Source organism: Vanellus vanellus (genome assembly GCF_965231255.1).
Source record: "Vanellus vanellus genome assembly, chromosome: 20".
Classification (NCBI taxonomy): domain Eukaryota; kingdom Metazoa; phylum Chordata; class Aves; order Charadriiformes; family Charadriidae; genus Vanellus; species Vanellus vanellus.
This window is the reverse complement of record NC_138925.1, coordinates 9,511,942-9,536,858: the sequence shown is the minus strand read 5'-3', so window position 1 is coordinate 9,536,858 and position 24,917 is coordinate 9,511,942. Positions and strand designations below refer to the sequence as shown.

The window sequence follows — 24,917 nt, the reverse complement described above, 5'->3', positions numbered from 1 at the left end:
TTGGAGGAGAATATGAATTATCTCAGCCAGAGAACAAAGCACAGAAGGACCCCTGAGCACCAAGGGAAATTGCAGAACAACATATCAGGCATGTCTCCGAACCTCTGCCGTTTAACTGGGAGACTTTATGCTTTTGAGAAAAAACGTCTTACTTGAATATTCCCATAGGTACATTCTTGCCACTTATTTCTGCTATTTAAGTTGTTCCTCATGTTTTTTAAGGCCAGGATGAACGGACAAGCATTTTATCAGCTAACTTGAGTTGAGGAGCACAGGTAATATCCTCAAACCACCGAGACTTGTGGTATGGCTCTGTGATGAGCAAGGACGTTAAAGGCTGCTATAAAAAACCAAGCCCCGGTACCCTCAGCTGGACAGAATTATAAAAATCCCCACAGCGTCCTCAAAACACTGAATTAACAGACAAAAGAGCTGTGTTTTACTGCGATGGATAGAGCCCCTGGGCTTCATGGCGGCGGGCGTTGCCGTCCCTCCTCTGGCACAGACCGTCAGGGCACGCGGCACCTACAATTTCTCGAAACGGGCAAGCGTGCTACCTCACCTCCCCCAATAAAATAAGTGAAGATAATTACATACTTAAATCTAGGTGTCGGGCTGCTTTGCTACACAGAAATTCATCTGCTATCATCAGAGTCCTTGAAGTTAAAGAGGGATTTGAGTTACTGACATAATTTGTTCCCTCAGGGCTGTAGAAACGAACTGAGAGGCATATCTGAATAATAACTCCCCAACCGCACATCTTATAACCAGAGCTAGCATTGCTCCAGAAGGAAGACACAATGGGAAGCAAAAGCTCTGAAACGTTTATAACCTATACAGCTACCAGGCAGAATTTGTTTGGGTTATTTTTCCCCAGGCAGCCACCCATCTGGGAGATCTGCAGGCAAGCTCCTCTGTTTTCACTTTGCTAAGGCTTATTTTAACGTAAGGCTGCCTGTGGGTCAAGCCTGGAGTCTGGGTCTGTGTGGTGGGCCCGCGCTGCCCACCCTGCTTGCGGCAGGCCCTGAGGCGAGCTCCCCGCCCAGGCCCCGTCTCGCCCCATCACCGACCGGGGACGAGGCCTCCCTTCGCCCGTGTTTCGACCCGGACGGGCCACCTGCCCGCCCGGGACCCCGGCGAGATAAGCGATAGCAAGGCTCGACTGCCCCTGAAGCGAGAGGCTCCACAAGATGGCGAGCGCGGGCTCCCGCGCCCTCCCCAAGATGGCGGCGGGTGGCCCGGCGCGGCGGGCGGCCGGTGCGGGGGGCCGGAGCCGCCCGGAGACCCGCGGCCCGGAGCTCCCAGGGCGGCAGAGGCAGCGGCGGCCTCCCGGGCGCTGTGCGAAGGGGTCTCTGGAGGGCGGGCGCCCGGCAACCGCCTCTGCCGAGCCCGCGGGGGAAGCGCCGCCGGCGGTCCGCCGCCAGGAGCGGGGCGGCCCCCGGAAGCCGAGCCCGGTAGGAGGGCCGGGGCCGGGGCGGGCTGGGGGAGAGGGCCGCGGGGCTGCAACGGCCTGGGGGTGCAGCTAAATCGTTAACAGCTACAAACCCAGCATCACCATGAGGGAATTTAAGTAAATTCTTCGCCTTTCCTGACTTTCCACCACTGTGTTAGACGCCTGCGTGCAAAAATACAATGCAGGGATATATTTGTGTGCTACAGGGCCAGCTTTTGGATTCCTCGCTGTTCAAAGCCGGTGGCAGGCTGATAGCCGGTGCGCTGTGCCGCCAGCGAGCTGCGGGACGCTTTGCTGTACCAGGTGATAGTTCGTTCTGCTACGTTAATTGCCATCTACAGCATCCCTAAGAAAATATGAAAATGGTGATTAGCCACATACGGTGCTAGTTTATGTTTTGAGAAGTAGCTTTCCACTGGTGATGGACTGTACATTGTGGTTTAATGTAAGCTATCTGTTCCTTACATATGCACTTTCTACTAATTATTTTTGTTAGCGATGTAGCTTTGGATCAAGGTGCCACTCGCCTTGTTCCACATCCCACCTTGCAACTAAAGAGATATGGTGATTTTATTTATTTCGAGTAAGCTTTAGGATCTTATATTTTTTCTAACAGCCTTCTTCACACAAAGTGGCTGACAGAGGACCCTCAAAGAGGCTAAAATGTGAAAAAAACAGTCTAGTAAAATCAGAACTAGAAGGACTTATATGTGGAAGTACTGGATTCGGGGAAACGCCTAAAACATCTGATGGAGATCGACATTCAGAAGATCTAGGAGACTGCAATATAATTCAAAAGGAAAAAGGTGAAAGCATTCCAGAGACTAACAAAGAGAAACAGAAAAAGGAGGATAATGTTTCTCTCAAGCCACATGCAGTGAAATCAAGCAGTGCTCCATCAGAAACAGGCAGTGATGAAAATCTGCACAATCATGTCTGCAGCGAAGAGGAGAGCAGCAGTGAGAGTTTACTTTCAGATGGGTCCAGCTTGGAGGATGGAGATCTCCCGAAGAAGCCGATAGAACTAGACAATAGCGCTTTCTTGGATGAAGACAGCAACCAGCCAATGCCAGTAGCCCGGTTCTTTGGAGATGTTGAGTTTATAAAGGTAAGATGAGGACAGTCTGTTCACACTTTCCAGACTCAGCTCTGTTCCACTTTAGTCTTGCATCTTTAAATAAAATTAGGCTAGCCGCAAAATTGTAGGCAAACTTGACCAGTATTGGTAGACATCTGGAGTCTATCCCTGTCCCCTGGATAGAATTGTCTCAATCAGAGATGAAATTAATTGCTCAGCCAAGTTAATTTCAGATGTAAAATCTTTTTTAGATTGTTTAGTCCAATTCCGTAAGATAGATTATTTTACTCATGAAGACATACATAGCTGTATTATGGAGACACAGTGGTATTCTGTCAAAATAGTTTTTTGCTGGTCATTGGTTCTTTATTGTGATTATTGTACTTACTGTAATTCTTTGGAATGGAACCTGTTTTCTGGCCACCTCTGTTTTTGCACTGATCAAAGGCCAGAACTTAAAATTCAAATCCCAGGTCTGCCTTTAATGTTGTATAACTTTGGGCAAGTAATGCCGCCTCCTTTCAGGCATTTCATGACGATTAGTATTTAGCAGGAGTCACAGTTGGTATTTAGCGGGAGTAGCAAGGATTTGTTCATGGAGCACTTCACCCTCTTTGAATCCGCAAGCCTGCGGAAAGAATTCCAGCCCTCTGACCATGAGCTGTGACGGGTTCAGGCAAGCTCCCCTCAAAGCTTCTCTGCTTTAGCTACAGGTTTATGCCACCGCTTCCAAGTGAAGAGGTGTGTGTTGGTGCCTCCTGTCAGATGTGGAAGTGCGTGAACTGTTGAAAAGGTAGGAGGTCTGCCATTTGCTGCAACAGACTTTCCTTAATGATTTTATCTTTTTTTTTTTAAAGGATCTCCCACCAGTTGCACTCCCAAGCACGACGATGAGCAGGCGAGAATTCAGAAGGCTACATTTCATTGCAAAGGAAGAGGAGGAGGAGGAGGAGGAAGAGGATGTTGTCTAACAACAAACAGTAAACAAATGAAACCTTTTTTCTTTTTCTTTGCACGTAATGATGGTTGGCTATGTCACTACCATAAGGTGTCTGCGTTTGCCTTTTCTCAGAGGGGGAACTGGTAGAGTTTGTTTTTCCAGAATTGGCAGATAACCACATGAGAATACTGTATCTGAGGCAAAGATTGAATGAATTTTCAGTGATTTGGAAATAAATTGTAATTTATCATTTTACCATTAATATTTAGGAAAAAAACAGGGAAAATAGAAGTTCTTACTGCTTTTTTATAATTTGAGCCCATATCTAGGGTGAATATTTGGTCTCACTCCTTTTTTAAAAATAGCCAAGAAAACCATTTAAGAACACTGTCCTTTTTCTTCGAATTCTGTGATGTCTGCCATTGTGGCGTGCAGTTAGTAACGCAGCCAGTTGACTATGCAGTACAAAGCAGCACACCGGCCTCTGTTGTGTAAGTTGCGTTGCATTGATTACATCTCAACCAGAACCGATAACACCTCTAAAATGCAGTTCTGCTGGCAAAACTAAATGTCTGGAGGTCAATGTGAGTTCAGTGGTGTTAACCTCTGTAAGTTTAGTACGTTTTTATTGCGTGTCAGTTCTCTAAACCACCACGCAAAGCTGACTGCTTCCCTCTTCCACCAGAGCGGCCGTAAGCATTGCCTTGTGTAATAGCTGTGTAATGCAGCTTGTGCAGTATTTTCAGTTGACTTCCATGGGTTATGAGTAGGAATTTTGTAAACAAATGCATTGGTGGTGATAAAGAATCTCTCAGTGTTGGACTTGATCGGTAGATGAATGAGTATTGATTGCTAAGGATATGGGTCAGTCCACCACATTTGTTATTTTGGCCTGCATTTTTCGAAAATAATAAGCAACCTCAGATGATTTCAGGAATTGTTAACTCACTCGATGTTTATGATAATACTTCTTTGAAAGTGTGATTATGCAATAAGCTTCCAGATCTTTATTGTTATAAATAGTTTCTTCTACATTTCTAAAAATATAAAGAAAATGTTATCAGCAGATGGTTTAAATAAATATTAATTTCTACAGCTATAGTCTGTTAAACATTCAAAAGTTGTAAGCCAAACAAATTGTATATGCATGACATGTTAATTTATTCACATTTCCACTCCAGCTGATGCATTGTTTCTGTCAACGATATTTCTTGGCTCCTTTTCACTCTAATTCTGTAACACAGAAAAATCTAATTTTTTAATAGCATATTCATGGTTTTCAGCACAACTCCATCTTGAAGTAGCTCTCCCAGCTTTCCTTAAATGCTGTGTTTGCTACCGTCTCTTTCTAGCAAATACGTCTTCACACAGACATGCATTTTAGTTTCAGCACTGTGCAAAATGGTGATTTTCAGTTTGTAGGAAGTGTGCCATACAGATGACATTGTGTTTGTCATCAGAATCTTAGCTGTGCTGCCTTCCCCAATGTCACAGAATCATAGAATGGTTTAGGTTGGAAAGGACCTTGAAGATCATTGAGTTCCAATCCCCCCCGCCATAGACAGGGACGGAACAGTGTAATGTGCATTTCCATCTTAGTTACCGACGACGTAAATTCAGTAAGGCAATTTGGAAAGATCAATTCAGTGCATTGGTATTAGAAATCCTGTATTTAAAGTGCACCTACTTAACTTTTCACATTGAAATGTTTGGGAGGGGAATCGACTTTGTTGTTTAAAGTAAATCAATACTCTCTGTAGCAAAGCTCCCGCATTCCCAAGACCTAGCTAAGTTACAGCTCACACAGCATCCTGTGTGCACTAGCTGGATTTGCCCAGGGAAGGAAGGGCAGGGAAAACAGGGCTCTTCCCTAGCAATGTTCTTTACCTAGCAGTATGTGACTAGCGCTTCATTCATAATCATGTTTCCCTGTGCTCAGTCTTTCTAGTCTGTATTGGCCATGCTGTATTACACCTGATTCACCAGTTGTGCACCTCTGCTTCCACATACACACACACAGGAAGATGGTGGTAATTTTTTTTATTTTTAAAAAAAATCACATTATTCACACTGACAGTCCCTAAAAGTTCAGTTTTTATCAGCTGTTACTTTTTTAAAAAATCAAGTAAAAATCGATCTATTTGTATTTTGTTACCTGAGGTAGGAAGTGTTTTACAAAAGCAGTATTCTCTAAAGCAGCAGGTAAACATGATTATTATACGGTAACGTTGCTTGTATTGCTTCAAGCAAACTCAAGCTAAAGAGGCAGAAACTGTTTGAAAGGAGAGGGAAATCAATGGGAAAGCTGACAGAGAACAAATAGGGTAAAAGCAAAGCTATGCCATAGCCTTCCTCTTCCTTCTAAGAGATGCAGGTCTAAAGCAGCAGCGAATGGAGTGGTCGTGGGTGAGCGCAGGTATTTTGGCACAGAAGAGCCAGCAGCTCTGCCACTTAATTGCCACCCTTTGGCATTCCTGCAATACAGTGCCCGTCTACCTGGAAAAGGCACGGAGCAAAATAACTGCCCTACAGTAGTCTTTGGCCTAATATTCAGAGAAATACGAATATACAAATGCCCTGAGATTAGTTTTTAAGAAATGTTTTGCCTGAGTTTCATTTCTGTGTACTGTGAATTTTGGGCCTACATTTGTCATAGCAAGAAAGAGATCGTAGGGCATCATCAGCCTCTGGTGTTATTTTTATACTCTGACTCACAGCTGTATTTTATCTCACTTCACACAGTGCAATCGAAGGAAGGCTCGTAGTGAGCGAGAAGGCGGGAGAGTAGAATTAGGCATGATATGAATGTATGTGTTGTGAGATTGCAGTTGAATTACTTAGCAAGTCTCTTTTGCCAGGGACTCCTAAAGAAGTTTTTCTTTAAGAAACTAGGGCTATTTAAAAATGCTACCATGTGACATGATTTTGAGAAAAGCAGGAGTCACTTCCAGAGACAGCACTATGAAATCTTGTGGTTTTGCTTCCTTTTTCTGTAAATTTTAGTTTTGTCACAGCTGAGATTGTGATGGGTTTTCTTATGGCAAGCAATATGTACAAGTTTTAAATTATCCACGGTAAACAGCAGCTGATAGAAGTATTCCCAGTTCACTTCTCTTCCACCTCGCGTTTTGACAGCTTCTGCCAGTTCTGGGACAACAGCACGTTTCTTCTCTATTCTTCAATACACAAAAGAGAAAAAATATTGCCATCAGAAGTTTTTTCATAATAAGCCTCCATCTTCCTTTCAGAGCCAGGTGGAATCTGAATTCTTTCACCATAACTAGGTTTATGATTTTTTTTTCCTTCCTGAGGAAATTAGTTTAGTAAATCCTGTTTGCTTCACAAGTGCACAATGCCTGAAAATGGGTTTTTGCCAGAGAGGAGCCTTCACAAAGGATAACGTGGTGAGGAGGGGTGTGTGTTTCCATACAAAGAAAATCTGAACAGAAGCAAAGCAGCTAACGAGAGATGGCATTATAATCTGTCTTCAGGACTTTGTTATCAGAAACAGCTGCAGCATCCAGGCATCTTTTATCACAATGCACTATTTGTAGCAGAGCTAACTGCAGGCTGGGGGGGGGGGCAAAGACTCAGTGGCCGTACCTTTCCTGCCTAAGATGAAGCGCACAATGCAGGCAAATTTGGATTAATGCTTTGTACATACATGTGATCGAGATTCCAGGTACTGAAGAGGATTCTGCTTTCCCTGTTGCTGTAGGGGTTGATGGAGTGCTTACATGGGCAGTCATCCCTGTCGAAAGGTCCCTGTAAAACAAGATGGCTACAATGAAAGGTGTACTGCTCGTCACCCCAGTGCGGTCCTTTCACTTGCTATGACCAACCAAAGACAGATCACATGTGCTATAACATCACCCTGCCAAGCCTGATGCTGCACTACACAAGCATCCCAGTAACCATTTCCTTCCTCCAATGTCACTGCGAGCCACGCCACCGCTTGTTGGAACCAAGACTGTCTGCCTTAGGCAGGGCTGAACTTACCTGACAAGAGAACCATCCCTCCGTAGTGCAGAGGCGGACCGCCTCCTCCTCTCTTCTATCAAAGTAGCATCCATTATACTTCACAGATTTTAGTTTCTCTGACATCAGGTCAATTATCGCTTTATATGCGTCTCTTGCTGTAGGATCAACATTTGAAATAAAACTACTAACCTAGAGGGAGAAAGAAACCCCAACGATCACTCTTTGGTGCCTGTGGCAGCCCGAAGCTCTTTTCTACAATCAGTGTGTTGCACTGTAAATGCGTCTTATATACATGTGGAAACAGAATTATTTTTACTAGAAGCTTGAAAATAAGTTACTTAACAGAAACTTTTACCTCTTTCATGTAGCTTCGTATTCTGCTTTCACAACTGTATCGCATGTAGCTTGATTTGTTCTTAAAACGAGACTCTAGACCTAAAGGGAGTTAGATTGTGTTGTAACTTAGTACTTTCAGTGCTGTGCCTCCACCTTATTTTCACAAAATCAGTATGCACACATTTTTTTTCTTTCCCATTTTTATTTTACTGGTTCAAGACTACCCTGCTCTTAGCACTTAGAAGGACCATGCAGGGCACGCAGTAGCTGATATTATAGTTGTTAAATGTTTCTCGTTAAAATGCATATGCAAAACTCTAAGAGATTTCAAAAAGAAAACTGAATTGTTCAGTAAGAACTGCAACAATGACTTGGGAACAGGAACTTGCAAAGAAAGTATAAAGAAAGGTTAGCTGGCTGATATGTTGAAGTTATCAATATACTATTAGCGAGTTGTTAAAAGATTGTATCCAGATTGTATCCCAGATTTTAAAACTGCTTTTCTTTCAATAACAGCAAAACTGAAGGAGCGACTCCCGCGAGCGGGTTGAGCCCCGCGGCCGCTCCCTGCGGGCGGCACAACGCACCTTCGAACCATTTCTTGTCGTCCTCCCTGTCCTCCGCCAGGATGTTTTCGCTCAGGTTGTGGATGAGATCCGCCAGCAGCTTCTGCCTCCTGGGGCCCCGCTCGTCGGAGAGCAGCTTCCGCGCCGCCTCCACCACGGCACCGCTGCGGCTGCAGAAGGCGGCCAAGAACCGCTCGATGTCGCTGGCACCTGCGGTTCGGGCGGGCTGAGGGGACGCGGCCGGGCCCGGGCGCTGCGCCCCGTCACCCACCACCCCCTCACCGGGACACCCCCCCCTCGCCCCCCCCGCCTTCGGCCCGGCCCGGCCCCGCCGCACTCACAGCCCCGCCAGGTCTCTCCGGGGCCCAGCAGCACCAGCTCCGTCTGCGGCGGCAGGACGCGGAAGTAGCTCTCGGTCAGCTCCGTCCCGTCCTCGTAGAGGCAGAGCCGGCTGCCTGCCAAGGGAAGCTGCCCGCCGCGGGCGGGTGAGCAACTGGGGAGGACCGCACCGCCGGTCCCTCTCCGCGGTCGCCGGCTCGCACCTGCAGCAGCCGGCAGCCCTTCCGCAGCAGCCCGCGTAGGCTCCCGGCCGCCACCCCGAACTTCTGCGGGCCGCCGCACCCGCGCAGGCGGAAGGGCCGCAGCGCCTCCGCCATGCCGCCGGCCGCTCTCCCGCCGCGGCCGCGCATGCGCTACAGGGGCGGCCGGGGCGGGCGCGCATGCGCGGCGGCGGGCGCGGCGTTGCCATGAGACCCGGCGATGGGGCCGCAGTGAGGCAAGTGGCGTCCGGCCCGGCGCTCTCCCCTCTCTTCCCTCCTCTCCGCCTAGGGCGAGCCTCCCCCTGGGCCCCCGCCGGGCCGCCGCCGTCCAGGGCGTCTCTGTCCGCGGCCTGGCCGTTCCCCCGAGCCAGCCCCGTGACCCCTCCGGGGCCTGCGGGACGCCGCCGCGGCCTGTTGCCGCCTCCTGTGGCGAAGGCCCGGGCCCGGGGGAGGAGGGATGGGACCGAAATTAGTGCCATAATATACCGCTACGGCATGGGGGAGGGGGGTTAGCGGTGGTCTTTGGCTTGCGCTCGTCCTGCCCGTCGTTGCCATCCCTGCCAGCAGTCCGGGTGCATGCAGGGCTGTGGAAAGGTGCTAGGTAGCTTTTAGCAATATTCACCCTGTTCTTGGTTGTTTGGTTTTTTCCTTCGGCTCAAGGACACAGAGAACAGTACCGGTCGCTCCTGTGTGCGTTTTAGAACTCAAATAGTTTCACGCCCTGACTCGGATTAGCAGATTTAATTGAGTTTCTTGGCAAACTGCTATACAAATTAGCTAAACCCTCATTTCACTAAGTACTAATAAAACGCTCAGCATGAGAACATGGTGTGGTTTATGTTGCCAACATTATTTAAAGAAAATGTAGATTTGTAGTCATCATCTACTGATTTGATGGACCATAGGATTCAATTCTTTGACAGTAGTGTCTCAGCATTCTTTTATTGTCCTTCCAGGAATAAGATGAAGCTTGAAACATCATTGCTTTGACTAGCTCACTTCTGCAGGATGCCACACAAGATTGGTTTTGTAGTTGTTAGTTCCTCGGGACATGAAGATGGCTTCAGCGCAAAAGAGCTGATGGTTCATGCCCCAACAGTGAATGGATGGCGATCACCCAGGTACTGCGAGGGGGAGGAATGCACGCAGTTCTCAAACACTGAGTGTAAAATGAGCGGGAGATGTACCGCGCATGGTCAGAGGAGTTTACAGCATCCCAGACCAAACTGATTATAAAACCAAAGAAGTTATTTTAATCCCGTGGAATCCGTATCATGGTGAAAAAAAAGCACCTTGGTTACCACCTAAAGGCATCACATTGCATTTAAATAAAGTCCTTTAAAAAGAAAAAAGGAGAACTACTTATGTTCTTGTCAGTCTTCCTGTAATTTGCAACTGCTTTGGCTTAGTATTAAAAATCCAGTCTTCTCAGCACATCCTCTAGGTATGTATGGGGCACTTTAACATACACGTGCATGCAATGGAGAGAAGAATGTTTCTACTCTACTTTTTGGTTTCTTTTTACAATATTTGTAATGCTGAATTAAACTATAATAACTTTGAAAAGTTTCATAATTAAATGTTACTCAAGTTGGAAGTGAAATCATCTTTAAAAAGATGATTCAGAAATTGTGTATGTTTTCAGACTCTGTCAGTATCCACAGGAAATTGTTCTGCAGTTGGTGGAGAGATGTCGAATACGAAAACTGCAGTTGCTTGCTCACCAATACATGATTTCCAGCAAAATTGAGTTCTACATCAGTGAAAGCTTGCCTGAATACTTTTCTCCTTATCAGTCAGAGAGGTTTCACAGACTAGGGTAAGTCAAAAAGCTCTAAATGGTTTTATTACCTTAATCAGGAAGGCTTCAGGAAGAAATAATCGTTATGCTTTGCATGCAACATTGATAGGCTGTGCTGCAAGCGGTAAAAAGATTCTGTACTTGCTTAGGTCTGTAACAAAGCTGAAGACGTAGGTGTGAGAGGTGCGATGCGGATGAACGCTCTTGTCAGATGACAGCATGCATTGTTTCAGTTATGAGGGGGTTTTAAACCTTATCAAAGTACTAACCTGAGGAGCAAAAATACAACTATGTATTCGTACATTTCCCCTGCTTACTTGTTACATTTTCCTTCTCAGTTACGTCCCTCTCTCGGACAATGAAAAGACTGATTTCAAAGCACGAGAGTTAAAATCTGTGTATATGGATGCAGTTGGCCAGTACCTGAAGCTGATTTTCCATAAAAATTATGTCAATAAATACAACTTGTATGGTCAGGTAAGTTGACTTAAGAGTCTTTACTTGGTAAGCTAGGTGAAGTTTCAGTAGTACAGAACAGGCATAGAAATCTGCTCCCTTGATTTGTAGAAGCTAAAAATGTTGATTGAAAGTTCCTGGGTTTATTTTTTGTTTCTTTTAAAACAGAAAATACAAATAAGAGCTCATAAGTGCCTTGCAATCATGACCAAGTGCATGCAACTTATCCAGAACAAACCAGTCAAGTGCACATTTTCTTACTGCCTTTCATTCTGAGTGTTAGACTGCACAGCAGGCTCTGTGCTGAAGACAAAGTACTTCCTCTGAGAACAGCTTTGTGGTCACTCAAAAGCCACTTTTGGTCTTTAGGATCCGATGTGGCATTAAGTGGAGGTGTTGTACAGCCATCCAGATACAGGAAAAGCAAATATCTGTCTCCATTCTGCAGTGGCTCTTTTCACTTTCATCCCAGACCAGAAAAGGGAACAGTGGTCTGTAGATTTGGTAATAAATTTTTAATGAAGCATGAAGTACATTTAGCACTTAGTGTTTTTCTCTGCTTCCATACCACACTGGAGACCACAGGCCCTATTTTTTTTTTTGTACAGTTTTTTGTTCCATTTTTTTTGTTTGTTTCAGTTTTTATAAGATATGGAAAAAGTAATGACCTTATGCATTTACATTTTCTTTAAATCTATCCCAGGTTGCCCTAGTAGCTGTAAATATTATTGGAGATCCAGCAGACTACAGTAATGACAGCAATAATACTGTAAGTGCAAAGCATCCCTATCTTTTTACTGTTGCTACACCTGTTCACTTACAGTGTTCTTGAGGTAATGGAGTGCACCTTTCTTCTACTAGTTTTGTGCTGTAGCAGAGCTGCCATATATTGATTTTTATTTTATTTTTTAAGTCATCTTGAAGCAAGAAAACTCTCAAAAATTGAGCCTAATTTGTAGATACAAAAAAACCCAAAACATAATCAATTGGAATGTTCACGTTTTCAACCTCTCCGGATTCTCTTGTTTCAATATGCCCCAAAACTGTGTAGTGTATATTGATTGTGGCAAGTCAGAGTATCTGTCCTGAACACATACTTGATATTGATGAATGTGCGTTAAGACTTTTTTTTCTCCCTTACAAAGCCTTCCAGAGAGAAGCTGATAGACCACTACTTAGGAATTAAATCAGATGACCCTGCCTTAGATGGAACTTACCTTGGGTAAGGATGTTCTTTTGCATATACCCTGGCAAAACATCTACTCAGTCTAAAGTAGTTCTCAGTCTCTATATTTTGCAAGTTCCCTGCTAGTGACAAGAGAAGACGTATGCTTAGCTTGCTCTATTTTGGATTAGCTGAAAGTTTATTTTATCCATTTTATATCTTCAGGAAACCTGACTCCATTTCACCTCTGGATGATTTGGCTTTTGACATGTACCAGGATCCAGAAGTTGCTCAGATAATACGTAGGCTGGATGAGAAGAAGCGCGAAGCTGTCCATCATGAACGCTATGATTATGCCAAGAAACTCAAACAAGCTATTGCAGACTTGCAAAAGGTATTGGTGAAAGACTGTTTATCTCTTAAGTCAAACAGTGTTTCAGTGGTCCATCAGGGACCCTAGCATTCATGTGGAATCGTAATGATTTCCAGTATATTTTCAAAATAGTAATTTTAAAATCTGATAGCTTGTTTTAGTAACTTGGCTGGAAATACTGAAACGTATGCGTATATACAGTAATGTGATTCCAAGCTAGCTTGTTATACCATCTTCTAGGTAGGGGAACGACTTGGACGGTATGAGGTAGAGAAGCGCTATGCTGTAGAGAGAGAGGATTATGATCTTGCTAAAAAGAAGAAACAGCAAATGGAAGCGTATCGCCTGAAGGTGTATCAGCAACTGGAGCTCCACGACCTTCTGGATGCAGAGCTGATGGTGGGTACTGTTATTCCTAATTCAAGATGCTTTATCGTGCAGTTGTTGTAAATAGAAATGGCAGAGAAACCAAAATAAATTCAGGGAATAAGAGTTGTTACACAGGTATTTTATCACAATTACATATGGATTTTAAGTTTTCTGTTTGGATTGTGGATTTTCCCAACCAAAGACTTTCACGTGGCACATTATGAACGTGCTTAGTTCCCCATAAATTACGTTACATTAAACTGTTAAGGTCTCAAGCAAATGACATTAGAATCCTGAATGTTTTGCCTAATTTCAGGGCACACGATGGAGGTTCATAGGGTACTTTCTCGTATTTTGAAGGGGCATAACAGGCTTATGCTGGCATCATGGCTAACCATACAGAATTAATGTGATAAAATACTGTTTTGTATTGTTCTCAGAAAGGGAAGCTTTATAGTCTCTCCACACACATATCCACACAGAATTATTTTTCTATTGTTTCATAAAGCTGCATCCAGTGGAAATGATGACACGTCTGTAAATGAGGTCTTACATTTACTTGAAAGCAGCAGAATCTTGTTGATTGTCAGAGTTCTAGCTGTGTTAACTGTGATTTTAGTACGTCGTTAGCCTTGCTTTACAAAATCTTCTTCCATTTCTCAGATCCGAAAACCACCTGAATTGCCTTTGCAGTCTATGATTTATACTGGCAATCCTCAGTGCACAAAAGCTACAAATTCACCTCCTTGTGAGCACACAGAACCGCAAAAAGGAGAGCCATGGAAAGCAGAGCCTTTGCTGGAAGAGAAGTCAGCAGATCCCGCTTCTGCTGAGCCCGTTGTTCCCCATCAGTCCCCTCCTCCGGTGACTCATCCCACAACCTCCAAGGAAGTGTTTCTCAAAGAAAATGTGAGTAGTGTACCTCTGTTACTGCAGAAATCTATCACAGCAAATGATCTTGTATTCAACCTTCCAAAACAACAAGGTCTTTTGCAGTTATTCTCATAGCTCGTATAGTATCTGAAATTGACTGCGCTGCTGAGCAGTGCCCATGCCAATTGGCATTGGTCTTTCCTGAATTTTGTTGGAAGTTTTTACAAATGTTCATTGAGATTGAGGCAAAAGGGGATTATACCTGATTTATAAATACTTGAATGGAAGCACATAGACTTTAAATGACTAATTGAGTGTCACACGGCCATTATGGTGGAAGCTGAATTCTGCTTGCTCTATTAGTGGCTTAATAAATCTTAGAGACCACGTTGGATGAATCTACAACAGCAAGAGAATTTATTGGAATGTGGTTGTAGGGTAATAGTTGGTTTCACGTCGAAAGAGAGGAAGAAAATCATGGTATCTTGTTAGCTTGGTCTTTAGGTTTTGCTGCTCCAGCTTTTGGCAAAGCTAAAGAAGAAATTCATTGACACTAATAGCAGTAGTATTCTCTCTTGACAGGATGTTGACATAAAATAATTTAACAAATAAAGCTTTATGACTTACTGACTTCCTATCAACAGGTGATTTCTTTTGTAGATGTGTGCTCTTCCACAAAAAGCATTTTGTGTGTGTTTGGTTGTATTCTATAGACAAGAAATAAGTTTTATTCATGGGCATTGGTTCAATTTCTTCATGATGTGATTATGGGAACTTCAACAGCTGTACTTAATTGTAAAGTGATACTGCTTTGACAGGGAAAAATGTATTGAGTTGAATCCAATTAATGATGAAACATCTTCACATTTAAGTCATTTCTAAAATGACAAATATTATCTTCTCTGTTAGGTTGAATTTTTACCTTATGATGAGAGACCTCTTCCAGCTATCTGTAAACAGCCTGACGAAGCAGTTGCGTACCTTGAGCCACAGATGGCTGCAGAGGATATCAGTGATACTCCAAGAAGTGGCATTACTGGGGAACCAGAACCACTGACTGAGAAGGCACTGAGGGAGGCCAGCCCTGCTATTGAAGTTTTTGGAGAAGCTTTGGTAAAGAACAACAAAATAAACACATAGATTATTGTGGTCTGTGTTGAGCTGACTTGATATGCACCTTGTCAACAAAGACCTACTGATATGATTTTTACATGTTCAGAACTGTTACTTAAAAATCTGAGATTAAAATTCGACCTTGGATATATGGGTGCCTGTTTTCAATGGTTAAATGATGCTATAGCTTTTATGATTAATTACTTGATGAGCTATTAAGCAGATAGTGTCTGGTAGACTGCTTTAGTGTACACACCCTACCAGAATACCCATAACTTGCCCACTGTGAACAGTCTGTTGTAGGGAGAGAAACCATTACTGTGTCTGAAATGGTTCCTTGAGCCTGACTTGTTTATCGATTTTACTCATTGCTTTTGAAAAATATGTGCCGAAACACCTCTTTTAATAAATACCAGATTCCTGTAGGAAACACCTAGGGATTTCATGCTTAAGTTCATGTGTTCTTTTGAAGCTGTTTCTGTATATAAACGTTGAATAAATAGTGAAATGTCAGTGTAGACCCTTTAAGAGATAAACTTGTTCTTTGTTCAGGTTTCAGGAGCATATTCCAAAACTTGGTCATACCGAGAAGATGCGTTACTAGCTGTATATAAGAAGCTGATGGAAATGTCAGTAAACACTCCAAAGGATGATTTAAAGAACATGCTGAGGGCTGCCATTTTTCTTGTAAGAAGGGCCATCAAAGACATAGTGTCTTCAGTAAGTTGTGATATGTTTAATAAGAAATGCTCCGGTGAAGAACTAGCAGCCAAAATCATAGAACCATGTGCTTAAGATACTTTGAACAAATAGTTTGTAAAACTGTTGAGTAAGTTTAAAAAAAACACCAAAAAACAAAAAACACCAAATGATACCCAGAACCCTAACACAACTGGAATGTCAGCTCTTAGTTAGGATCAAGGACTGGACAATGTCTGGCATTCAGCAGTATAGAAAATTCTGTCCTGGGCTGAGTAATGAGCTTGAGAAACAACTGCTGATGCAGTAGTGGGTGGTGTGGTTGGGCCTTGTGGTTTTTTTTTTTTGTTTTGGTTTGGTTTTTTGTAAAGTTGAAATACAGCAGTGAAGTAACTTCTGGTTTCCAACTTGAGAGGCTACAGTTAGCCTAAGGAGCCTTAGGCTTCAAATATGCCTTAAACAAGAAGAAAAGAAAAAAATCAAGAGCTGTGTTAGTCTTCATAAAACAAATTCTGAAGCCTGAGCCATAGCAACATGTTTTCTGGAAGAGAGATATCTAAAGTAGCTTCCAGTCAGAGTGTTACTGTAATTCTAGATTCCTGTTGCTGCTGTTCTTTAGAACTACAGAAAAGATTTTACAATGTTATCTGAAAACAGGGATCTATGTGGTATTTTTGCTCAGTGCTTCCTTTTTCTTTTTGACTTAGGTTTTTCAAGCTTCCCTGAAACTTCTAAAAATGATCATTACACAATATATACCAAAACATAAACTAGGAAAACTAGAAACTTCTCACTGTGTGGAAAAAACGCTTCCAAATTTACTTTCTAGAACGGGAGATTCTTCGTCCCGTCTTCGCCTTGTGAGTTCTAACTTCATTCAGGTAGGTGTTTCTCTTCAAATTGCGCTTTGGTTTGCATTAGGAATGTCACAGAGCTTACAGGTGGATAACATCTAATCAGGCTTGATTTCAAGTCTAGAGTTGGCTGCTGTAAAGGATTATGCCTTACATGGGAGGCAAAGTGGTAGCACCAACTTAATATCTTTGCGGTGTTTTTTCTAGCAGTGTATTGTCACCTTTGTGGGGACAGTGTGGGAAGATAGCAGCTGCTGCAGATACAAGACAGGTGTAACTCTTGTATTCGTCTTCTTAGCTGCAAGTGGTCTACAGAGATGAGACCAAGAAGCCACAGCGTACTCCTTGGACTGCGTTGTGATTTGATTGCATTTTTGACAGTCAACTTTTGAAATTCAACTTGGCAAAAGCATAAAAAAGATGCCCATTTTAAAAGGCACAGTCCATTCCTTGCTCAATGCTGACAAAGAGCAGCTGCGAATAGCTGCTAGAGGAGTACAGGCTCTATTTTCCAGTAGAATTTAGATGAAAGAACAGTAGTTCTGTGTGGAAATGTGTTAATTCAGTCTCAGGAGTGGCATGGAATGAGTCACTGCCTCTGGGTTACTTATCCTTGCTTGCAACCACACATGGAGGGAAAAGACTTTTCTTTTGCTGTAGACATAACTAAAATTTTAGCAGCGTTATTGTGTGCAGTGGTCTGGTGTGTCACTGGAACTTTATTACTACTGCTTGGCTTGTTTATAATAGATTTTGTAGTTGAATGAGAAAGGAAATGAGAATAAGGTAACAAATGTATTTTCATAGGCAGGACGTGGCCTGCAGGGAAGGAAAATGTGTTTATTTTGTATCAGTGCTAACAGATGATACACTGCCTGAATAAGCAGTTCTCTAGGGAAGGTGCTGTATATTTCTAGAAATAGGTGTGTCCCACCAGCCCAGCCAGCCCAGTGACAACTGCATCTGGCCCTCAGGAAGAGGGACTGCGGGACACCATCATCTGCTGGAGTGTCTGTCTGCTGACAGGAACGGGGAGGAGGGCTGCTTTTGGTTATTAAACGTTCCACTACCCGCAAAGAAATAAACATTGAGCTTTGAATAACAGCAGAATTTTGTCCTTAAGGTTCTTTGCAAAACAGAATGAGAAATTCTAAGGTGGCATATGTCTTATGAAGCATTCTTCAAATCCATCTTGATGCGTCAAGACTTTGTATCCTTTGTGACACTTCTCATCTATCTCCTCCTCATATACTTCAGAGTGAGATTGAGTTCTTGAAATTTTTCTTACAAGCCAGTTCTAGAACTCATCTCTGTCTAAGATTTTATCGTTTTTTCCATAGCTCTGTGATGCCAAAAACGAGACCAAATGTCTGTATAATCTTCTCCTTAAAGCCTTTGCAAGCAACTTCGGGCTACTAAAGTAGCAAATAAGCAGCTACTTCTTATGGAAGGCTTATTTCATTTTACTTAACTTGTTATAAGTAACTTAGAATAACTCTACTTTGCAATGACAGTTAATTTTCCTCATTTAGCATTCCTAAATGCACACTGACTCTCTGTTTATAGGAAATGGCACTGTGTAGCGAAGTTAAACCTCTTCAGATTGTTCCCGTTCATTTGGTTCAACCATTAAAACCAAACTCCCCGACACATCTGGCAATGAGTCAAGTGGAATTAGTGGAATGCCTCTTGAAAGACATGGGAACTGAAAACTCTGGGTTTACCATCAGCAATGTCATGAAGGTAGGAGTCTGAGTTTACAGCTTTTTTTCGTCATTGTTTTATTAGTACTTGTCTGTCTGTTTTGGAGTGCTTGGTGAATTACAAAAGAGAATTTATGAGTCTCTTGGAGGTGCAACACACAACCGTGTGAGGAAACAAGATGCCAATACAGAAAAAAAAAAGAATCATTGGGTCAAAAAGCGTTTGGAAAATCTTGTCTATGTGAAGATTTCTCCTACTGCAGTAAAATAATTAGACTAATAACCAAGTCCTTAAAAAACATGTGGGGAAAAGAAGCATTATTTTTTTTATTTTTCAGTTTGCAACAGGAGCTTTGGAACACAGAGTTTATGAAGTTCGTGATGTAGCGTTGCGGATTATCTTTGATATGTACAGGAAGCATAAGGCTGCTATATTGGAATATCTTCCGCCCGATGATGCAAGCATTCGCAAGACTGTTCTCTATAAAACACTCTTTGATGGATTTACTAAAATAGATGGTAAACTTTCTGAAGCTGAAATTAGGGTATGTAATAAGATTGTAGAGCATATGTAGCTACTTTAAACATTACATTCCACTGAGCAATGTACTGATTTCACTGCTGTATGAGACATTGAATGACACACGTAGCAGAGTATCTTAAGGTGTGTCGTTAACATCCCTTAGTGTAAAAAGCTGGTGTTTTGTTTATTCTATATGCTCACCCTTCCAAATAAAGCCTCCAAAGAGTACAGAGATGGTACTTCTGAAATAACACCCAATCATTTTGGAAAATGCACATATACTGTTTTATGCTGGCTAGCCTTGGAAGTGGCGAGCACAGAGGAAATGCTGTGTGTTTCTTTCACATTAGTACAGAGGAATTTGGGAGGAGAGAATTGTTTTACTGTAACAGACCAATCATTTAACCCATCAGGATATTTCTTGTGCTGCATTGACCATTTGTTCTATGCTGACGTGTTTTGCAATCTCTTCTATATGACAGATGGTTCAACAACTTTTGTAATTGAAAGAGTATTTCTTGACAGGCACAGAGAAAGGCAGCAACGGAAGAAGCAGAGAAACAGAAGAAACAAGAAATAAAAGTTCTGCAAGGGCAGCTGGCAGCTCTAAAGGAGATACAAGCAGAAGTTCAAGCTGGAAAGGTTATGGTGTTTTGGTTTTGATTTTTTTTAATCCTTTTTTTTCCTCAGCTATTACAGGCTTAGATAATTAACATTACCGTTGTCTCATTATAAACTAAAAAAAGGGGGTAGGTGGGGGGGGAAGAGAGAGCGAGAGACTCCATGACGTACACTAACTGACTTTCATCCTCAGCAGTCCAGCATAAAATCTGGGGACTTACTTTTCCTAACATAGTATAAAGTTTGGATTCTTTTTTATAACATTGTCTGTTGTATGGTAAATTTGAGAGTGTTTCTACAGTTCTAAGTGTTTCTGTGTCAGCTAGAGTATAGGAATTGTACTGAGTGCGTCAAGGCCCTCCAGAAGCACGCTGTACTGCACTTCCATTAAGGTTTATATCTGAACCTTAGAAAGGTAGTCAGGTACCCCAATGCCAGCAAGTAGGACTGTTTTCCATCCTCAGAAGATCGCTGCCTCAATACCCGAGAGATTTGCTGTAGGACCAGAGGCACGAACGATGTAATGCATTGGCTCTGCTTCTAAGCTTTTAATTTCAGAGAAAAATCAGGATATAATCTGTTCTCTTTCTCCCTGGCAAGCATAACTATCATTAAGCAAATTTCTGACTTAAATTTCTTTGTTTAATAGGAGAAAGAATATGATTTTCAGAAGCCAAAGTATCACGGTAGGTAATTTCAAATAGTATTAAGAAATGTAGAGATATTTCAAGATGTCTTTGAAACGCTGTAGATGCTTAATGGATTATTGAATTTGCTCAGTTAAAGACGTACCAGAGTGCTTCAGACTGGCTGAGCCTCAATCTACCATAGAGGTAACCATTATGTTCACGAAGAAAATTTACCATCAGATAACCAATTAATTTCTTATAAGAAATGAGTATGCCTTGGCTTGAAAGCACCTTAGATTTCTCCCCAACCTGAGGCAGATCATCTACATGTAAAAATAATCACTAAAATATTTTACTGTTGTAGATCATTAAAGCAATAGTTTCCCAACTGCCTACAGGTATGTTGGCTTTCAGTGCTTGTTTACCAATGTGGTATACTTCTGTTAGGTTTTTTTTGCTGTTAAGATCCAGGGAAGCAGTGTTTCTAGGCATGCACAAAAACTAATTAAAATGTGATCTTGGTTTTAATAGTTCTTTTTTTACAGGTTACCAGGTAAATGAAAGCCCGCAGACTGCAGCAGCAGAGATTCCAGATGATCATAGCTCTGTTGCAAATTACTTGGATAAGTAAGTTAGATGAGCAGCTTCTAATCACCTTAAGCACTTAGTATAACCTGCAAGCTAATAACATTAATAGCATTTTTCCAGTAAATCAAAGCCAATACTTTCAGCATTTAAACAATGAAAAAGAAAATCATTTCTAACAGATTTGGAATTGTCACCAGGCGATCCTAGATGTTGATTTTTTAAGTTCTTGGATAGTGTGACCTTGAACTTGTTTTCTGAGCAGTTGCTTGCGGGATAAGAAATTGCCGGAGTTTAATGTTCAGCTGCCGGTATAAAATAAGGCAAAGATATATTGCAGCTTTCGTGTGTATTATAGGATAAGGTCACAGAGAAAGCTTTTGAAAATTCTGGAGCCATGAAAGCCAGTTTCCAGGAGCTGTTCTCAGTGCTTTTGTGGAGTTGCGTCTTTCTGTATGAACAAATGCTTTATAGTGGTATTTACCATAAATTATTTAATAGTATTTGTTTATGCCCTATCCTAAGGTCAGCACTATATAGGGAAAACAAGGTGTACCAAGATGATAGCTATTTTTTAGAATAGTTTCTAACAGAAGAAACAGGGTTCATCCATTTCACTCTGTGATGTTATTGACGTTTGTGTTTTTTTTTTTTTTCCTAGTTTATGTATTTTTTGTGGTGAAAGGGACGAATCCTTCACAGAGGAAGGATTAGATATCCATTACTGGAAACACTGCCCTATGTTGACCAGATGTGAGCACTGCAAACAGGTTAGGCATAAACTTACTAGAGATACTACAAGACATTAACTGTTGTGATTCTGGTTTTAAGGTGCTATAAGATATTTAACGCTAACGTAGATGAATTCTGAACACAACTGCGTGATCTCGGGTAGTGCTTTTTGAAAAGAGGAGCATTATAAATTGTATTAATAACGGGATTAAAATGTCATGTTCCCTTTGTTATTTTGTAAAGTGAGATTTAACTTCCAAAAATTACATAAGCAGTTTTTAAAATACTATCCTTATTTACTCAGTATGGTACAAACCTTCTTGGGTACCTCTTGCTCTGTTGCAGGTGGTGGAAATAGCAAGCCTGACAGAGCACCTGTTGACTGATTGTGATAAAAAGGACAGCTTTGGGAAATGTCAACGATGCAGCGAGGCCCTTCCAAAAGATGAGTTGCCCAAACATATTAAGAGCAAGACTTGCAATTGTGAGTAGTTCTGAACAGGAAGGTTGAACTTCAATAGTCAAATCAGTCAGACTTCCAAATATGGTGTATCTTCGGCAAGTCAGACCACTTCTATGGAGGTACTGCACTGTGGATTCAGAAATCTAAGTAAATCCTCAGAAGGGGACGCTTTTGGAATAAATGCTTGAGTTTCCCATGCTTGAAATGCTTCGCTTCTATGAATGCACGTGGGGAAGACGAGTGAGGAGAACAGAAAGCCTGTGCCACATCCTTGCGGATTAAGCCCTGTCGTTTCTTTGTATCTTGTTTCGATGTAAATGGTTAAACACGAGACTTCTTTGAGAGCAGTTAGTAGGGTAGGAGCTGGTTTACCCATGGGGTAGTTCTATGCTCTTTGTTGTGCAAGTTCTCCTCTTGTATTTGAAATTAGCCTGTCTTTGCTATTCTTACATTACTTTTCTAATCATTTCAGCTGCCAGACCAGAAAACGTGGCAAACCATTGCCCGTTGTGCCATGACAACTTTCCCCCAGGAGAGGAGGTAAGTCAGCCTTCTAGATTGGCCTGATGTTGTTATGTCGCTGGTGACATTATGCATCTTAAAATACTGCAGCAAGACTGAGCACATCCAAGAGGGCATCCAGGATTACGATGTTGTTGATTTGGGTACAAGAAAAAATTGACATGAAGAAAGTAAGCAAGAACTGCTATAATTGTCAAGAGAGTTGAGGTGGTCTCTCTCTCCTTTCTACATGCTGTTCCCTGTAAGTGCCTAATCCTATGAAATCTCTGGCATGCCAGCTCCAAAATATGCTTTCAGCAATTGAAAATATATATTGGTGTTAAACAAAAAGTGATTTGTTGAAAAAAATACGTAAAATACCTGTTTCAGTCTTTTTATATGAATCAACTAACACTTTATTATGATCATATTCAAGTAGTTCTGTGTATGATTTACTTTTCTGAAAAAGCCTAACCAGGAGGCAGCCAACAACTCTGTACTGGGTATTAGATCCAGTTCAATGTCAATGGCTGATGTGTATTCTATGTCATTTTCTCCCTTTCAATGGGATGTAACCGTTGAGTAGTGCTTCTGTTCTCAAAATGAAGTTTTTTCCATATCCTGTTGACTTTGCCCAGCATGAGGAGCTCAGAAAATATTGTAAGCCTGAAACTGAAACGTTTCTTGAGAAATGTATGTGTTGTTTGGATTTGGGGATTATTTTTTTTCATGTTTCTGCCCAAATTATTCTTGTAAGTCAGAGACTTCACATAGCCTCTAATTTGAAGAGGCTGTCATGTTTTGGTGTAATAGCAGCTCCTACTCCTTCAGGTTGCTGAATGCTTTAACTGTTATTATAACCTTGTAGTTATGCCCACACTTTTTAAGTTTAAAATATGCATAGATGAACAGATTTTCCGTGTTATTTGTACATTGTTTTGTCCTGATTTGAACTCAGTTGTTAATTAAGAAAATCTAAAAAACAAAACAAATGTCACTTGCTTTTAATTTCTAGCATCTGGCTAGATTTTTTTTTTATTGTATTGTACCTTTCAAATTATGTTTAAAAAATTGATATATTAATTTCTGTTCCACTTATTAAGTCATAAGATTTTCATGCTTTTATGAGTGAGCAAATTAAAATGCTATTGCCATAAAGTCTGTATAGAACTCTCATCTTCCCCATGTTTTAAAAAGTATATGTGCATACATAGTGACTAGATAAAAGATCGGATAATTTTGCTAATTTTGTAATATCACTTTTTTTTAATTGACTTTAGGCCTGGAAGTCTCACCTAATGGGCAACGATGGCTGTAAAATGAATCAACGGAGGTTATCCACAATAAATAAAACTCTTCTGGTGCAGCCTGGTAAGATACTATTTTGTGATAATGATGATTATGGTTTTTACTATGTTGCCTTGACTTAAGAAAAGTATTTCATCCTTGAAAGCAAGCTGGCTCTTCATTGCTTGTTCAACGTGCTCTCCACATTTGTGTAACCTGACTTGATATTTCTTCTGCTGGTATAGACTACAGTATACTTTGGGAGCAAATTCTCAAAACCATTCAGTAACCATAATTCCAAAATGAGGGCATTAGCTCAGTTGATTGGGGAAAGTGACATATTTGACAATTTGATCAGTTCAGCCTTGTTTCTGCATAGTAGTGTGACCGTGAATAGAACAATCAGCAGTGATACTGAACAGTTAACATTCTGGAAAGCTCCTGAATGCTGACACAGAGAACCAAGAGCCTGATTTAGCTTTTAACATCCAATCAGAGGATGCTAATTTAATCCTAATTACAAGATGAATTGAATAGTTAGTGCCGTGTACTGCTTTTCCTTTTCAATTAAGACCCAGGAGCTAGGCAGAATTTATGATTGTGCAGCTTCTTCACCCACAAAGAGAAACTGATGCTGATGTCAGGTGTTTTTTTTAACAGTCTTTATTTATGAAGCACATGCAAAATCCTTTTCTTTCTTGAACACAGAAGTTAAACAAACAAGCTATTTTCACTGCCTGCAGCACCAAAACTCTTTTGGCCGGTAACATCCAAAACCTTTCCTCCTTCAGACTTTTTTGAGGGTTCTTTAGTCTGCTGCATGTTCAGGTCATTGCTAGAGTTAACCTCTTCTGTCTGATATTGCTTTGCTTATATCTGTATTTTCTCTTTACAGGCAAAACAGGTGGCCAGTATTTAAGGAAACCGGGTCCTTCAGGAGCAAAGGCTCGACCTCCCTCTATAGGAAGCAAGATCCCAACCCCAAGAGGGGGCACAAATAAAAGCACTGGCAAAACATACTCAAAGCGATGACAGGACAAGTATTTTTTCCTTTGTCTTAATAACTGGGCGTATAGTTATTAATAGTTATTTAAAAATGGTGGGCAACTCATATAATCTTTTTCGTTTGACGACATGGGGCTGTTTATCAACCTCGAGCAGTACTTGCCTAGTCTGATAACTTTTGTGTTACCTGTTTGTGCAGCACTGTGGTTTCTTCCTAGAAACGTGCATGTTAGAAATACGCAAATGTTCTGGGACAGATCAGACCTGCCACA

At 41.7% G+C, this 24,917-nt stretch overlaps 3 protein-coding genes across 4 annotated transcripts; 2 read left to right on the top strand and 1 right to left on the bottom strand.

The window, feature by feature from the left end:
* Window positions 1-1,190: 1,190 nt before the first annotated feature.
* LOC309680069 (UPF0688 protein C1orf174) lies at window positions 1,191-8,424 on the top strand (the record flags this gene model as incomplete). 2 transcript variants are annotated; one of them, XM_082493559.1, is made up of 4 exons in its annotated part: window positions 1,191-1,454; window positions 2,070-2,561; window positions 3,389-3,511; window positions 8,305-8,424. In XM_082493559.1, 3 exons carry the CDS (start codon window positions 1,191-1,193, stop codon window positions 3,500-3,502), a joined length of 870 nt encoding a protein of 289 aa, XP_082349685.1. In that variant the 3' UTR covers window positions 3,503-3,511; window positions 8,305-8,424. The 2 variants fall into 2 exon arrangements, with proteins under 2 accessions (XP_082349685.1, XP_082349684.1); XM_082493558.1 differs by lacking the exon at window positions 8,305-8,424 and having other exon boundaries at window positions 3,389-3,813.
* DFFB (DNA fragmentation factor subunit beta) lies at window positions 5,254-9,010 on the bottom strand (the record flags this gene model as incomplete). Its single annotated transcript, XM_082493557.1, is given in 7 exon segments — window positions 5,254-6,647; window positions 7,136-7,236; window positions 7,471-7,641; window positions 7,808-7,887; window positions 8,376-8,564; window positions 8,696-8,828; window positions 8,831-9,010. Coding segments are annotated over 7 exon segments (1,071 nt in total). The 3' UTR covers window positions 5,254-6,430.
* Window positions 9,011-9,853: 843 nt separating this feature from the next.
* Window positions 9,854-24,672, top strand: CEP104 (centrosomal protein 104; the record flags this gene model as incomplete). The annotated part of the gene is made up of 21 exons (XM_082493539.1): window positions 9,854-10,014; window positions 10,539-10,712; window positions 11,033-11,171; window positions 11,854-11,919; window positions 12,296-12,372; window positions 12,541-12,709; window positions 12,929-13,087; window positions 13,721-13,966; window positions 14,840-15,043; window positions 15,596-15,763; window positions 16,450-16,623; window positions 18,163-18,339; window positions 18,638-18,844; window positions 19,348-19,464; window positions 20,093-20,129; window positions 20,618-20,699; window positions 21,319-21,427; window positions 21,735-21,873; window positions 22,325-22,392; window positions 23,634-23,724; window positions 24,536-24,672. The coding sequence occupies exons 1-21, from the start codon at window positions 9,902-9,904 to the stop codon at window positions 24,670-24,672; spliced, it is 2,853 nt and encodes a 950-aa protein (XP_082349665.1). The 5' UTR covers window positions 9,854-9,901.
* Window positions 24,673-24,917: the final 245 nt, after the last annotated feature.